Raw genomic sequence first — 15,295 nt, forward strand, 5'->3', positions numbered from 1 at the left:
CAGTGCAGTTTTGCATCTGCAATACATTTCTGTACACTTAATATTTCTGTTCTACTCTGGAAGACCTCTAGTATTAAATTATTCCTAATTTTGAAAGCCGTATATGAGATCACAAGCATTGCAGTTAATGTACATTAACTGCATTTAAAAATACATCTGTCCACTACAGTGGGAGGATAGCAAATTAAAATATCTGTAATATGTGTCTTTATTGCAGCAGATGCTTTCTACACAGTGTTGTTCCTTAATAAAACCATTAACTGCCTACAAATCACTTCAGTCATAGTTTTGATTGACAGATTAAGCGTTAAATGAGGTCCCTTTCTGCCACTGTGTCGGTCATTATTTTTACTGTCAGACACTCCCCCTGCAGGTCAATCACACAAATTGCATGACCAAATGGGAACAATGATTTGTGAAATTAGTTTTCGTATCTGTGAGTCACTGTCGTATATCCAGTCATGTATATACACTACACTATACAATTTAATATATAATACAAAAATATGAGTATTTATATTTGTAATGGAAAATGCATTGATTGTGCATGATTTTGATCTATGCCTGTGTTTAGCTCCCTGTTCATTTTCCTACATTTTGCTGTGTGAATACAGTAATGACTTTCCAGGTTTCTCGAGGAACGTACTGAAGTGGATGAAATGTGACCGCTCTAGCACAAATGCCTTTTCAACATCACTGATGTCAACACCAGTGCCCCCTCAGAGGACGGTCACTTAGAATCTAAATCTGTGAATCACGTGCTCTTAGTCAATGTGTGGCGAACATATCACACTGCTTGTGTGAATGTGAGTGTGTGCGTGCGTGTGTGTGTGACTGAGAGTGTGAGTGTGAGTGTGTGAGAGAGTGCGTGCATGTGTGCATGTGTGCATGCATGTACCTTTCATTACATGCATATTTTCTTCAGCAAAAAAACATCCATCAAATCAAATGACCACTGTTGACAACAGTCAGTTTGAACTGCCAATATTATTGGATGTAATTCACAGTTGCTGTTGCTCTGTATAAATAGAAAGCTGAAATAAACTGAGATGTTTAAAATGCTCAGTATAGTTATTGTTGCTGTCGTAGATTATAATAGCTGATGATTATTACAAAAGTTAATCTGGTATTTGGGACAGACAGGCATGAGAAATTCATGTTGTCTTGCCTGTACTGAGGCACATTCTTACACTAGAAGTCCATCTGCAGGTGTCACATCAGTCATTGATAATGTTTGATGGGTGCAGCTGGAGCCTGTCTCTCTGGTGGAGGTGCACTGGAATACGTGAAGCGCTGTGCGGGTGCCATCTGCGACATGCCAGCCCCCCTCCCCCAAAACCCCCGGCCCTTTTCCGAACCTCGCTGGCTTTCTTCTTTCGAGAGGTGTGGAAGGGGAGCCCGCCCGCCCACCACCCCCCCCCCCCCCCCCCCCCCCCCCCCCCCCCAACGCTCTCTGTGGCCAGAGCTTGACCCCTCCAAAAATCCGCTTTTTTTGAAGAAGGTCCTCCCCAGAGAGGATTTCGGTCGTTCCATGACCCTCTCCACATGAAAAAGGGTCCAGGGCACACTTATGACCGCGGTAGATGGCATCGTTGACCCAGTCTCGTTTTTGGAGAAATGATGCCATTCCATGCCTATACTGGCTGTTTGTACAAGTCCTCCTCCCTCCATTAAATATGCAAAGAACAACACAAATATAAATTCTGCTTTACAGCCAGCACCATATGCTCCCTTCCAGCCTCTCTGCGGGCACTAGTTAAAGGTGCAAAAGGCAGTCGCTGCCAGCCTTCTGATTTCACTGCTCTTAAGTTAAGGCACACTCTCCTCTTCTCTTCCCCCAGTTACACAGAGGAAGGGACACGCCCTCTCCGTCCTGAAAGAATGCAAGTTGGATGATTATGACGGGTAAGTCGTCTGCGCTCTCTGCTTGAAGGCTGCGTGAGACTCTCCAAGCGCTCATTCTCCGTAACAGTGTAACGCATTCAGCTTCTCCCCATCAGTGGAGTCAAAGCAAGCTGATTCTTGAAACTTCAGCCTGTTTCTTTTCTTGTTGCTCGGCGCCGGTCAGAAAAAAGAGAGATGTACGTTTACCGAAATGCCAGTGAAGCGCAGTAGCAGATTAAAAGCGAGCTTCATTGGGCCGCGATGCGAGCGGAGGGGGGCGCGGAGCAGAAGCCGAAAAGACGGATCCCGCCTCCCCGCTCTGCCCTTTTCTCCTAAGATGGCATTTAGCGGTGATGAATAAAGCAGGGTTCGGGGGAGCCGGCGAGGTTTAAAAATGAGTGATAATGCTTTGATTAAAATATTGAGCGGAGCTGCCCAGCAGTGCGGGCCTCGCTGAAGGAGCTCTCTCCGGCACAGCACGGCAGGTGGCACTTTAATTACCTATTTGGGAAGCGGTGATGAAGTGCCTCCGTCCTGAGGACTGCTGGCGCCGAGCTTTCCCTCGCCACACCGCCGCGCCCGCTTTAAAGCGCCGTTAGAACCTGGCGAACGCTTCCGGGCCCCGGGTACCGAGCGTCTGCCACGCCGTCCAATGGTGGAGCCACCCCCCACCCAGACTCCTCCCCCTGCCTGGACCCCCTCCCCATCTCCTCAATTGGAAGACCGACTTGCCATCGACGCACACCAGTGTGAGACTTTGTTCAGACGATGGGGTGGGGACGAGAGAGAGGGACGAGAAAAGAACAAACTATGCAGGAGCTAGCAGTGACGGAACAAAAACTACAGGTTCAGAATAGTCATAGCTGAGGGGTGGCACGGTGCAAGCCACGTTAGCCGTTGTTGAAGAAATCGGACTGAAAAAAGCTTGAGTCTTTGAGTGTAGACTTTTCACCATGGAGCCCCCAGGGCACTAATGTGTTCCTGCATAGACCTGCTGTCTGCGCAAGAGTGATCCGGTACGTCAGATTGGTTAGAGGCCCAAGGTCAAGAGGTGAGGATTGAGCCCATTATTCTCCTCTCAGTGACGATTCCTCTCCTGCTCCATTTACGCCGAGTACCTCTTAGACCACATTATGGTTTGTTCCATATACGGCCAGTCCAAGAAGCAAAGGATTTTTCTTTCTATTTCTGTTCTGACCAAAATTTCCACTAATGGTTGCCTATGTGAGAAATGCCTGCTGTGCTGATTTCGGACTTGAGTGACCAACTCTTCAGGGGATACAGATGGTCAAAATTGACCTATTTAAGACTGTCACATCTTTGTCCCCAAGTGGACTAGAAAAATGTTTAAACAGTTTTAGAGCTGAAAATTGAGCTTTTAAAAATTGGGTCACTTGTTTCCGTTTGACTTTATTTCATTATGTAAATATGTTCTCTTTACATCTTCTGTGAGTTTCATGTTGTGGAGGCCAGTATTAAATGTGGAGGGAAAATGAGCCATGACAACACACACAACCTGTTGTTGAGCAGGTATCCCAAGATGCTAAGATGTACAAAATGCATGGTCAGATTGTCACTAGTGGTGGTTCCTCATGAATTTGCCCATCTGTGGAAAATATTTTTTGTGCATGAAGACATCAGATATGGTACAGCATGTGCAGTGTAGAATATCTGGCAAATTTTGCAATTAAAAACAATTTCTTGCCATTTGACAGTACTTCTGCAAATCCAGATTATTCTTGTATTGTATGAAACCCTTGTTTGATTAATGAAAATATTAAATAAATAAATAAATAAATAAATAAATAAATAATTTTCATAAGTAATGTATCACAGTAGTATTTAAAATATAAACACAGACTATAAAATTTACTAATGACTTAATGACAGTGACGATCAGCTACTGATCTGAATCTTTTGGTGTGTTCCGGGTCTGTGGTGAATAGTTTGGTAATGAAAATGATTTTTGTACAATACTGCACAGAATGCAAATGTTGCACAAAATGATTATTTTCAATTCATGGCACAACCTCTTAATTGTCTGGTCAGGATCCCTGAGCTACTTAACCTGAAATACCCTTTTCAATGTTTGTAAAACAGGATCATTTTTAAGATGAAAAATTAGAGTCAATATGAAAGCCAAACAGTTTATTAATTTTTCATAACATTGGCAAAACTGTCAGAGTGCAATTAGTGCACACAAAAGCAGAATGTTTTTATTTATTCATTTATATATTTATTTTTATCAACTGCTACCGTGGTTACTCTTACAGGTTACTAGCTCTTTTTAAAAGGCAGTATCATAATATTTTAAGTAATATACTCGAGTGAAGTATAATGGCATATTGCTTAATTACTGAAAGTAAAGAAGAACATATTTATGAATTGCAACAGGTAAAAGTTTTCTGTACATAATATCACTTTTCTAATTTAACAATGTAATATTGGAAATGTAAATATATATTAGTTGGGTAGACCTGTCAGCCGCTCCTAGCTGAACAACAGCTTCACAACCAGAGGCTGCTACCATTATTTGGAGTGGTTTGGAAACCTCCACCATCTTGGCGCTGAAGATATCATGGACTATAGTCTGTCATAAAGTGTGAAAAGATGTTCAAATTTAAATGGATTCTTAATGACACATCATATTTCACATTTCTTTTGACATCCTCACATTGTCAGTATGAACTACTTTAATGATACTGGCAATTAATGTGATGACAGGTTCACTGTACAAATTTGATGTCTGCTCATTTTAACATACTATTCTGTTTGTCACATATTTTGCATATAATTTCACAAATGTGAAATTCCAAAGTAAGGGTTTTGATTTGCCTATAGGACAGCCACTGACAGTGTAGTAAAAGGTACCGCTAAACACACAATTCTTCAGTAATAGATTTAAATTTTTGAATACTCTCCTGCAACATAAGTTCTTTCTAAATGTAACATGTTTTTTTTTTGTTTAGCATTTCTCAATCAAGTAAAACTATATAGTGTCTACTTTCTTTACCACACAAGAACATGTATCACAATGACAATGTTAAAGTGGTGCCACGACTGCTGCCGTCACAATCATTCTAGTCACACATTAATGTTAATTATCAGCACCTCAAATTAAGAGCTCTTATTTATACATGATTTTTACTGCCTTCCCGCTTCCTGGTGATGGATGGGAAATAGAGTGCTCGACTTGTTAGCAGAATGTATTGCCAGTGCCAGAACATTAGGCCCGGGGAGATAAAGCTGATTGGCTTCCAGGCGTTGCAGGGACAGTGGGCAGCTCTCATTTTGCCCAAAGCCCTGCTTCGCTCCTCTACGCCCGCATACCCTGCAATTTAGCGACACCGCAGCAGTTGCTGCAGCAGCCAGTCGCTGCAGAATGTCACATTCTGGAAATAAGATTTAATTTATTATTGGACCATGCTGTCTTTATGTTGAAGTTTGCCGTTTGTTCAGAAATGGCAATGTGGATATGCTTAATTGCCCATATGACAACCTACTACTGTGACAAATTCATAGTTGGAGATTATGAATGTGATTATTAATGTAATGAATGTATGCTCAAACTGCCAAGAGACCAAAAAAAAAATAGCATTGTTATGTTACTAGCATGGCTTAAAGTTCTCCGGCACAATGCTGGATTTCTGGCATATAGCTGTTTTAGATCAACAAAATATATTCTTGGCTTGTATGACAATTTTCAATAATGCAGCGACAGCCACTGCACATGGATTTTTTTGTTTAGGGTGTCTTAACCAATCATGCCATCCAACGCAATATTCCAATGGTATGCGAGGGGCATAGACATGCATATTTAACTAGACAGGCAAGCATACGGGGGTATTATTGTGTCAAAAATAAATAAATGAATAAATTTAACTGATCCACAAATAAATGTAGCTGACCCAAAAAAATCATAATAATTCGGTAGATATATGTTTTGTAAAATGTATAACTAACCAATATGTCTTGAGTTACATCACTACTTGAGTTACATCACTCTCACTACTTGAGTAATCACATTCACTGTTTCAGCCTGGCATTGCCTACTACACAATTTTGAATGGGTCCAGTGGTAGGTGGAGTCGGTGTGTCCATCTCATTTGCATAAAGTATGAAAATACATTTGTACAAATGAATCTGTACAGCGTAGCTGCGCCTGGCTCATGAAACTCAGATCAAACTGTCAAACTGGGTGTTGTGGATGAAATATGAGTGAAGATTCAGAAATTACATGGGCTATTTCTTACCTCAAATGTTTTCAGAAACATTTCAGTGGTCTGTTTAAGAAAGTTTATGAACAGGCTGCCATCTTTTTACAGTTTGAAAAAGATTGGGCCAAAACCACTCTAGCCAATTTGATTGACATCTACTTGATGTAGTAATACCTCCACAGAGGTACTCTGATATCAGGATTAGGGTGGGGCCATAGTGGAATGTAGAAAGCATATTTAAAATGTTAGAGGGCAGCGCCAAGATGTTTTCTACCAGTTTTTTCAGCCAAATTATATTATTTAAGAAATGTTGAACTCACAGCATGGATTAAAATGTGTCATTGTAAAGTAGGCTGTTACACGCCAGTGTGACACCACTGGGAGGGAGATGCGGCAGTTCTGGGAAACACCGTTGGTTGCTGCATGGAGAGAAAAAGAGAGAGCACACCCACACAAACACAAAATGAAATAAACTAACATCTTCACCATTCCCCCTCATGGGTTACAGGCAAAAACAATAAACTAAAACAACAAGTTTACAAAGACATTACAAAGACAAAAGAAAGTAAAACGGCACTGCCACTTTCCAGTGTGCTGCCCGTAGCTGGCCCGCTTTCCAGCCGGTGCCAGCTTTTCCAACTTTCCAGTGGCGGTTTAATTTTTGATTTGTGCTCCGTTAAACACTCTTAAACACTTTGTTAAACCAACACTAAACAAAGCCACGAAAATCAACAATTTTGTGTGAGCTCCTGGTCTCGGTCCCAAACTGTGGAGAGCAGCACACCTTTATGCACCTGGGCTGATTAGCTAACGCAATCCAGGTGCTTGTGCTGTCTCCACCAGCCGGCGCAGCCGAGACCAATCTGGTTCACCACCGGATCGAATGCAGCATAGGCCTACAAACATGTTTATAAATTTTTTTAAAAGGATCAAAATATAAGACAGTTTCTTAGGTTAGCAGCAGAATAATTTTACAACCCCAAAGGAATGAAGAGACTGTGCACCTCTTTGAAAATTTTAATTAAATTTCACTTGTTGACCAGGCCTTTAGAGGGCGTAATTTAACTTTATTTTGTATGCCATTAGTCATTTTTCATAGCATTCATGTTCTATGCATTTATTTCATTCATGTTAATAATCTTAACTAGTGTATAATCTTTATTCAGCATAGAAATGTTGCACTTAGTTTTTTTTCTTTTTATTAGTTGCAGTAGTTCAATAAAGGATGCTGTATTCGTATATTCACATTCAATTAATGATAAATACTGATATTGCATGCCCCCCCCCCCCCTCCAACAGAATCAAGGGGCAACAGAATTTCAGAATTGATCCATTTTTTTCGAAATTTCATCTATTCAATATGCACAAAATGCGATATCTATTCATTCCTAGAGGCCATGGAGCTGAAGTAATATAATTGCGAATTGGTTCGGGTTTGTTGAAATTCATTTCTGAAATGAGACTGATCAGCTTTGTCCCACAGTGTTCATTTATCACTAATGTGCTTAAACCAGATTAGTGGGATCAGCCTTACTGAAGCTTGATTTCCTCCCTTCGTGGAAAAAAGTCAATTTTCCAATTATTATGCATGTTTCATGCAGCCCTGATAAATCCACACACAATAGTCCATTGTACTACATGTGATAGGAATCATAGTCTTTTGATTAACTGAAATTGTTGTAAACAACAGTAATGTACATGACACTTGCTGCTTTATTTTTGTGGCCAGGCAGTGAATTAACATATTTGTAGGCTACATGTGAGGTGTGTGAGTGTGTGTGTGTTTGTGTGTGTATGTACATGTGTGTGCGTGAATGTGTGCATGTGTTTGTGTGTGTATGTGTGTACAGTATGTCAGTATGTATTTGTCCATGGTGTGTGTGTTGTTCTGGCCCTGCCTGACATGCTGTCCTGCTCTCTCCCACAGTGTGGTGGTTGTCGGGGGAGATGGCTCCGTCGCCGAGGTGGTCCATGGGCTGCTGCTCCGGGCCCAGATGGATGCTGGGAGAGACACAGACTCCATCTTCACGCCTGTCCGAGCAGCACTTCCTCTCGGGGTAATACCAGCAGGTGAGGAGAAAGGGTGCTGACTCACTCACTTTCGCAGCTGTCCCCAGTCCCCTCTCCGACGGGCCTAAGTTTGGGGCGCGTTTTCGCACGCATGCTTGTGAGTACGCATCCCACTGACTCGAGAGGTTGTGGTGCAGGCAAGCTAATTTTAGCCATTAGGAACATAGAAGATCTTTATAAAGACTTGGTCAGTCTTTATTTCAGAGGAGCTAAAGTCTTTAATCGACTTCCTTCCCATTACTTTGACCTTTGCCCCAATCTGTGTAAAGAAAAATGTCAAACGTCACTTAATTCACAACTTTTTGCTTATTGCGTAATAGGTAACCTGTGAACTACAAAGTAATCCAAAACAATACGTCTGTGTTGTTAAGGAAGCCACTCGATAAACCCTGAGGGGTTTCTTCGGTCTTCCTTGGACAGCTCTTCATGACCATAACAACTCATGATTACTTTTAAAATGTATAAGTCCACTGTATATTTTGCATTTTTTTCTTCTTTTTGTTTCCTGTGCTAATTAAATAAATAAATAAATAAATATAAGATGAAGTGTTTCATAAGAGCTTGATAACTTAGTGAAGCGGTTGCATTCAAAACCAGGTCACATTCTGAAGCTCCACTCCTGATAAACAAACACAGACGAAGTATATGATTATCAAATTGATTTAATTGCAGGCAGCTGAGATTAAATTGTAAGGTTATGTGCAGAGTTAATTGCTCACAAGTGCATCTGAAACAGAGACGCACTTCAGCTTGAGTCTGCCTCCTTGTAAAACCGTGAGCATTCATTAGGTTAGCGTCCGCGTAATCGTCGTGGCTACAGAACGCTCTGACATTTTGACAGAAACGTTGAGGGAAAAATAGGCAAAGGCTGCAAAGCGGTCCTGTTACAGAAGCAGAAAGCGAGGAGGGTTTAGGGGGGGGCTTTTATTTTTTTGGGCCAACAATTTGACCTTCACTTGTCATTTCAGGTGCAGCGAAATTGAGTGCCGTTGTTAGGAGAGATGGAAGCCCTCCAACTCCGCACTCCCAGTAAATTGGACGCGCTGAGGTCACTGTTTCTCTTCATTAGCGCACGTGTTCCCCAGGGATTATTTGTAAACAGTTTCCCGTCACAAAAACAGGGAAGATGCCGTCCTCCCTTAAAATAGACGCTTAATAAAGGGATCAGTCTAACCGGCTGAGATAGCTGCTCTAGTTCCCGCCTCTCCACCTTTGTTGAGGCAAATATTTTGTGTGGACGTGTTTTTTAACCAACCATTTCCTTGTTTCAATTCACAGTGGGAATGTAAAATAAATGTTGATGTAAAAAAAATTATAATGAACATACATTATTATTTACAGCAGATACAACAGTTATATACTCCATCTCATATTTAAGAGCCTCAGTTAAGTGACAGTTGAATGCTATGAAACCTAACTGCAATTTTTAAATATTAAATTTGTTTTTGCAAATGGCTTCATTAAGCTCTTTGTCCATCGTCGGTTTAAGTGAGTGATCTCTACACAAGTAGCAATGGAAATATTGTTTAATTGAAGCAGGACTGCCCAAAAACTATTACCACTTACTCAGTAAAATGGGACTCAATAGGATTAGAGTTTAAAAGAACAGATATAACATTATATGTATAACACAGCAAACATACCTAATCAGTGCTGGAGTTTAATGTAGAGGATAATTAAAAACTTGCAAGCATGCTGTATGCAGTATGGTATATATGGCATATAAATTGAGCTTCCAATTAATTTGCCAGGTCTGAAGCATTTCACAGGGACTGTTAATTTCTTTGATATTTCAGGCAAAGAACCAAAATGTTGGTGCAGTTTTTATGAGACTTTCAGATATGCTTGACTAGCAAGTCATTTCATCACATTCATCTGCCTGGGTGTGGGAGACATTAACAGCCTTATGAATATTCATGCTGTCTGCTTAATTAAGTTAATTGTTCTGCAGAAGTGCCTGCACTTCCAAGGACGTTTTTTTTTCCTCCCCCCCAACCCCCCCACCCGCAAATTTCTGCATGTTCACTCTCACCATCCTTCACGCGGTACATGGGTGAGCAGCACGTTAGTCCTCTCCCTAGAGCGACTGGCAGGGCCGGGGGGAGGGGCTCCGTTTTGGGCAGGGAAAGGAATAAAAAGGATTGTGAGTTTAGTGTACTGGGTGGAAATGCCTTATTTTCTGTCTTGGAACTAAAGCTCGACTGGTATCTGTTGCTTATCAACTAGAGCAAACAAACAGAATTATGGGTACCATATCGTATGCTTACCTAATAGGAGTAATTTAATCATACCCTGTTTCTGCTATTAGTAATAAATGTATAAGATAATTCAGTTAGCATTCACTGATTAGATGTGTTCATTATACTGTATTTGAATCCATGGTAAATTTAACTGATTTTCAAATAATGTTAATGGTTATGGAACATGCCTTGCACATTAACTAGTAAATATAAACATATTTCATTAAGCTAGAATATTAATAAAAGCCAGAAAGTGTGTGAAATGATGATCTTGGTTTGTGTTTGTAAAATCTCTCAATGCTAAATTTTCAATCCTTAGCATCCCCAGTCAGCTTAGACTATCTTCAAAATGGACACAAAGTCCTGGACAAAGTATTTCAGGACCAGGCTTGGCACTTTTGGTGTTCGTAAGCCAAGTATTGTTTCATTTTCGACCAGAATTCGTCGCTTCAGGATGGCAAGTGCTTGAGCGCATACTCAATGTGTAGATTTTTATAAACGTAATACAATCATAAAAGGTTATATATTCACGCAGAAAGTAAACATGCTATTAAAATACTAATTTATTGATTGGAGCTACACATTCCATTGTTTTACAAGAAGTAAAACTATATTGTTACAATAAAATAAATAAGCTTTCCTTTCTAGCAAATTTTAGTATTGTTTTTTATTTTTAATTTGGTGGTGTACCGTAACACTTCAGTGTGGAGTTTGCATTGGCCTGGATTCATTCAACATTTGCCCTTGAATTGCCCTTAACTCACAAATAAAAGCAAGTTTTCCTCTCACCAGACACAGTTCAGGTAGTAAAGCAGTCACCGAAATTAACCCTCTGGAGCCGTTTGAAATTTTGAGTCGCAGAAGAGCTGCTGCATGAGAGATTGGACTGTGTGCATCTGGAAAACGGGAGCAGGGGAGGAGCCAGTTCATCGCCCCCTCGTGAACTCATTTACAGGCATTTGTTCTGGTTACCTGTTAATGTGAGCAAACAGAACAGGGAGATAGCCACATGAAAGGAAATGCCCGCTCACCCGGCAAGGGCAGCCCGCTCTCTGCTGTTTGTCTCCGTCAGTAATCAGTACAAATACAGACACCTGTTCTTTCCTCGCCGCTGCCAGGAAGGTAAATGAGTTTAATTGGTGTCTGACAGTATTAAGGTAAATTGATGCCTTTTAAAACAAGGTCCATCTTTTTTACTCATTAACTCTCCTTTACTTATTATGTACATTTTCAAAATGTGCTTTTTATAAAAAGTTATATGCAAATGAAAAAGAAAGAAAAAGACAAGGTGGCTTAAGGTGTGCTGTGATATTTAGAAGTTGGTACATGTGACGAAATTTGCCTCATACCACATGAAGTTCACGCCTCTCTCTCTCTCTCTCTCTCTCTCTCTTTTTCTTTTTCTGTCTCTCTCTCTCTTTGTAGGCTCCACTGATATTGTTGCCTGCTCCGTTCATGGAATAAGACATCCTGTCACAGCTGCAATGCATATCATCATGGGTAAATCCATTTGTCCTTGCTGTGCGTTAAATGCAGTTCCTAAGGGTTTACTAAGCAACACTATGCATTATGTTCATATATCTGTATGTGTGTGTATGTGTGGAATCCATATTGAGACATTATGTACCAGCAAACTATGTACAGTTTGGTTGAGAATAGCGATGCATGACATCATTAGAATATATATTTTTTAATTGCTAATGTGCAATAAGCCTCTTGCAGCATCATTCATTCATGGCTCTGAACTGATTTTTGGGAGCTCGCTCCTAGTTACATTAGTGTAAATGTGATTGGTGTTTATGCTTGAGGCCGGCAAGTTGTCATTTCCCGCTCGTGTGAAGCAGTTTTCGCTCCGCGCCGGGCTGAACCTCGTGTTAGGTGCAGTCTGGTGCTTAATTAGGTCCCTGGATGGGCGCGAGTTCCGGGCCTGTCTCGTGAACGCTGGATGTGGGAACCGCTGCTATGGAGAGGAGCGTAGTCCCAGGGGAGCAGGGGGGCTCAGATGTGAGGGGGACGGCCCTGGCTCGCGCTCTTTTGTCCTCCCCTGAAAAGGAGCTTTCTTACAGTTTCCCTTGACGTCGAGCCTGTTCTTGTGCACAGCGTCTCTCATCGTTAATTCATTCATTTTTTAAATGTATTTTTTGTACACAACAAATTGTGTCCATTGTGTTGACTGTGTAAACTCTTCCAGGCTTTAGTACTGTATGACTAACGAGTCCTTCTGTAGGGATCTGCATGTAGCAAGACTTCCCCAGCAAAAAGCTAAGCAGTGAAATAATGTCTCAAGGAAATTAAAAGGAAGAGTTAAGGGTTATGTTAAATTATGGCTGCTACACCTATCCTGCTCCAGAGCTGCCGCCAACTGCTCATTGAATCACTTTTCTGTGTGTCTTTTTAATTCTGGGCCTGAAAATAAAGAAGGTTAGGACTGGTGGTGGGCCAGCTCTATTAACACCGTTATGAGAGATGAGAGATGTTCTGTTAACGATGAGTGGAGAGATGTTCTGAGAAAAGCCAGTGAAATGAGTGATGTCCACTTAACAGTGAGTGAGACACAAGATGTCCTGTTAACAGTGAATTGGATGGTTGATGTTCCATTAACTGTGAATGAGATCTTCTGTTTGGGTGAACAGTGAGTATAAGTGGGTGATGTTCTGTTAACTGAGTATAGACAGGTGATGTTCTGTTAACACTGAGTAAAGACCGATGATGTTATCTTAATTGAGTTTATAGACAGTTGATGTTCTCTTAATTTTGAGTGTAGACATGTGATGTTCCTTGTACAGCATGAGCGTGCCCAGGGATTATAAATTTAGTTGGTTAACTTCTCTAGTTTCACATTTTGTCGGTCACATTGCAAGATTTAGAGTATTAAAATCTGTGCAGCCTAACTGCCGATCAGTCTGTACCGAGTGTGTCTGTTTTATCTCACGTAAATAATTAGAAAGCATTTCACTACTCACAGTCTGCCTCACTATCTCTGCCTTAATCATACATTGCACCACGAAAAGTGTAAGCTTGGATGAAAGCGTACATCAGAGGCTGCTTCCTTTGTCTTAAAATGTACCTTCTCGTCGCTCGCAGGCGAAAGAATGTAAATAAAAATAATGGCATCACACAAGACATCTAACAGGAGCGGGGTGGGGTGTTTATCCAGCAGGGGCCAATCTAGGGCGTATTAAATTCTAATTAAGCGAACTTTACGCATGTGAAAAAGGCCAACTGGCGGGATTTTCTGGCCTTCATGAATAATGCATGAGGCGCGAGGAGCCATATATGGGTGGCACAAAAGGAGGTCAGGAATGCGGGCGAGCACAGGGGACCGCTCTTCCCTCGGCACAAAGAGCAGCCAATAGGGCCACCAGGCCCATGGGTGCGCTCCAGGGGCCCCGGCTAGTGAGCAAGTTTGAGCCATTTAAAGAGGCCGCCTGAACTCCCAGTGCTGCAGCTCGACGGTCCTTGCTTATCCCCCAACCAGTTGATGCCAGTCCTCTCAGAACTACTGGGAAAGGTTCAAACCTATAACAGGTAGAGCTTCTTCAGTCATTGATGTGTAAATTCTCAGGTAACCATGGTTACTGTACAAGACCTAGATGTTCATTGAGTAAATTTGTGGATGGATGCGTTTATGTTGTGACAGGAGTATGATTGTATAGTGGGGGGGGGGGGGGGGGACTGTTAATTGGTGGCTGGGGAGAAGCTGGCATCCACTGGCATTGTTGAGGAGATTAATAATGTTCTCCTGGCCCCCTCCCCCACCCCTATATAAACTACAAATTATGGACAGATGGATTAATGAATGGACAAGAATATAGGTAGATTATGCTACAAATGCAGGAGGGATGGATGTGGCATTGAGTTGACATATTCAGGGGGGATGATAGATTGATTGACAGAAAGGTGTTGGTGTGGTGTTGGCTGTACAGACACAGGAGGGTTGGATAGATTTTTTGATGGAGGAATAGGTGGAGTGGTGTTGGGTGTACAGATCTAGGAGGCATGTCTTTGTTCTTTGTTCAGGGCACCACCAAGCCGTGGATGTCTGCAGCTTCAGCTCGCAAGGTCAGCTGCTGCGTTTCGGATTCTCCGCCATGTTTGGCTTTGGCGGACGTACGCTGGCGCTGGCCGAGAGGCACCGTTGGATGCCACCCAGCCAGCGGCGGGAGTTTGCCATGATCAAATCACTGGCGAACCTGAAGTAAGGCCGACCAAGTTTCAACCTGCCCTCTCCCTTCGCACTGACACGCACTGTCACCTCCCACCACCGCACCACACTGACCACACCCACTCCAGCTTTCTTTGTCTGTCTGTCTGCCTCAGGCCTGCCCCACCCATCGACAAAAGTTGGGTTCAAGGTTTCCGTGTTTATGCCACATAGTACAGAATCTACCAGAAAACGCCCATTTGTCCCCAGCCCGTCTGACTGCTGAGCTCCCTTTCATCTTAGTTTCTGTTTTAACTTGCCATATTAGCAAGTCAGACATACATTTGTATTTTATATTTGCCAAAAATGCATACAAAGGAAAGAATAATGTATATTAAAGTATAATGTAAAATATTAGAAGGAGGAATAGTATGTAAATCAAACAATTAATTAGATAAGAAAATATATAATTAGATACTCAATTAGAGATAAATTAGATATAAAGTAATGCACCAAAGTGAAAGTTCAGGAGAAAGATCTGCAGTGAAAATGTGATTTACTGCTTTTTCATAAGTGTTCTTTCTGCAGGCCTGAAGACTGCGAGGTATCCTTTCTGCTCCAGAAACAGGCACAAGGAACAACGCAGGAGCCAAAATGGTAGGGGACAGTAAGCTCTCTCACAGCCACCCGTGCCCCTTTCCCCTGACTCTTCTCGGCCGCAAAAACTGCCTTTATTTCAA

General features: G+C 41.8%; 1 protein-coding gene across 3 annotated transcripts in view; it reads left to right on the plus strand.

Moving 5' to 3' along the window:
• The window catches only part of cerkl (ceramide kinase-like), a 45,253-nt gene that overhangs the window by 21,445 nt on the left and 8,513 nt on the right, over positions 1 to 15,295 (plus strand). For all 3 annotated transcript variants that reach the window (XM_064327327.1, XM_064327325.1, XM_064327326.1), the window contains 5 exons: positions 1,842 to 1,905; positions 8,029 to 8,171; positions 11,837 to 11,911; positions 14,432 to 14,609; positions 15,144 to 15,212. In XM_064327327.1, the coding sequence (XP_064183397.1) occupies positions 1,842 to 1,905; positions 8,029 to 8,171; positions 11,837 to 11,911; positions 14,432 to 14,609; positions 15,144 to 15,212 (529 nt within the window). The remainder of the gene's footprint in view (positions 1 to 1,841; positions 1,906 to 8,028; positions 8,172 to 11,836; positions 11,912 to 14,431; positions 14,610 to 15,143; positions 15,213 to 15,295) is intronic.

Source organism: Anguilla rostrata, chromosome 3 (assembly GCF_018555375.3).
Source record: "Anguilla rostrata isolate EN2019 chromosome 3, ASM1855537v3, whole genome shotgun sequence".
In the NCBI taxonomy this organism is placed as follows: Eukaryota; Metazoa; Chordata; class Actinopteri; order Anguilliformes; family Anguillidae; genus Anguilla; species Anguilla rostrata.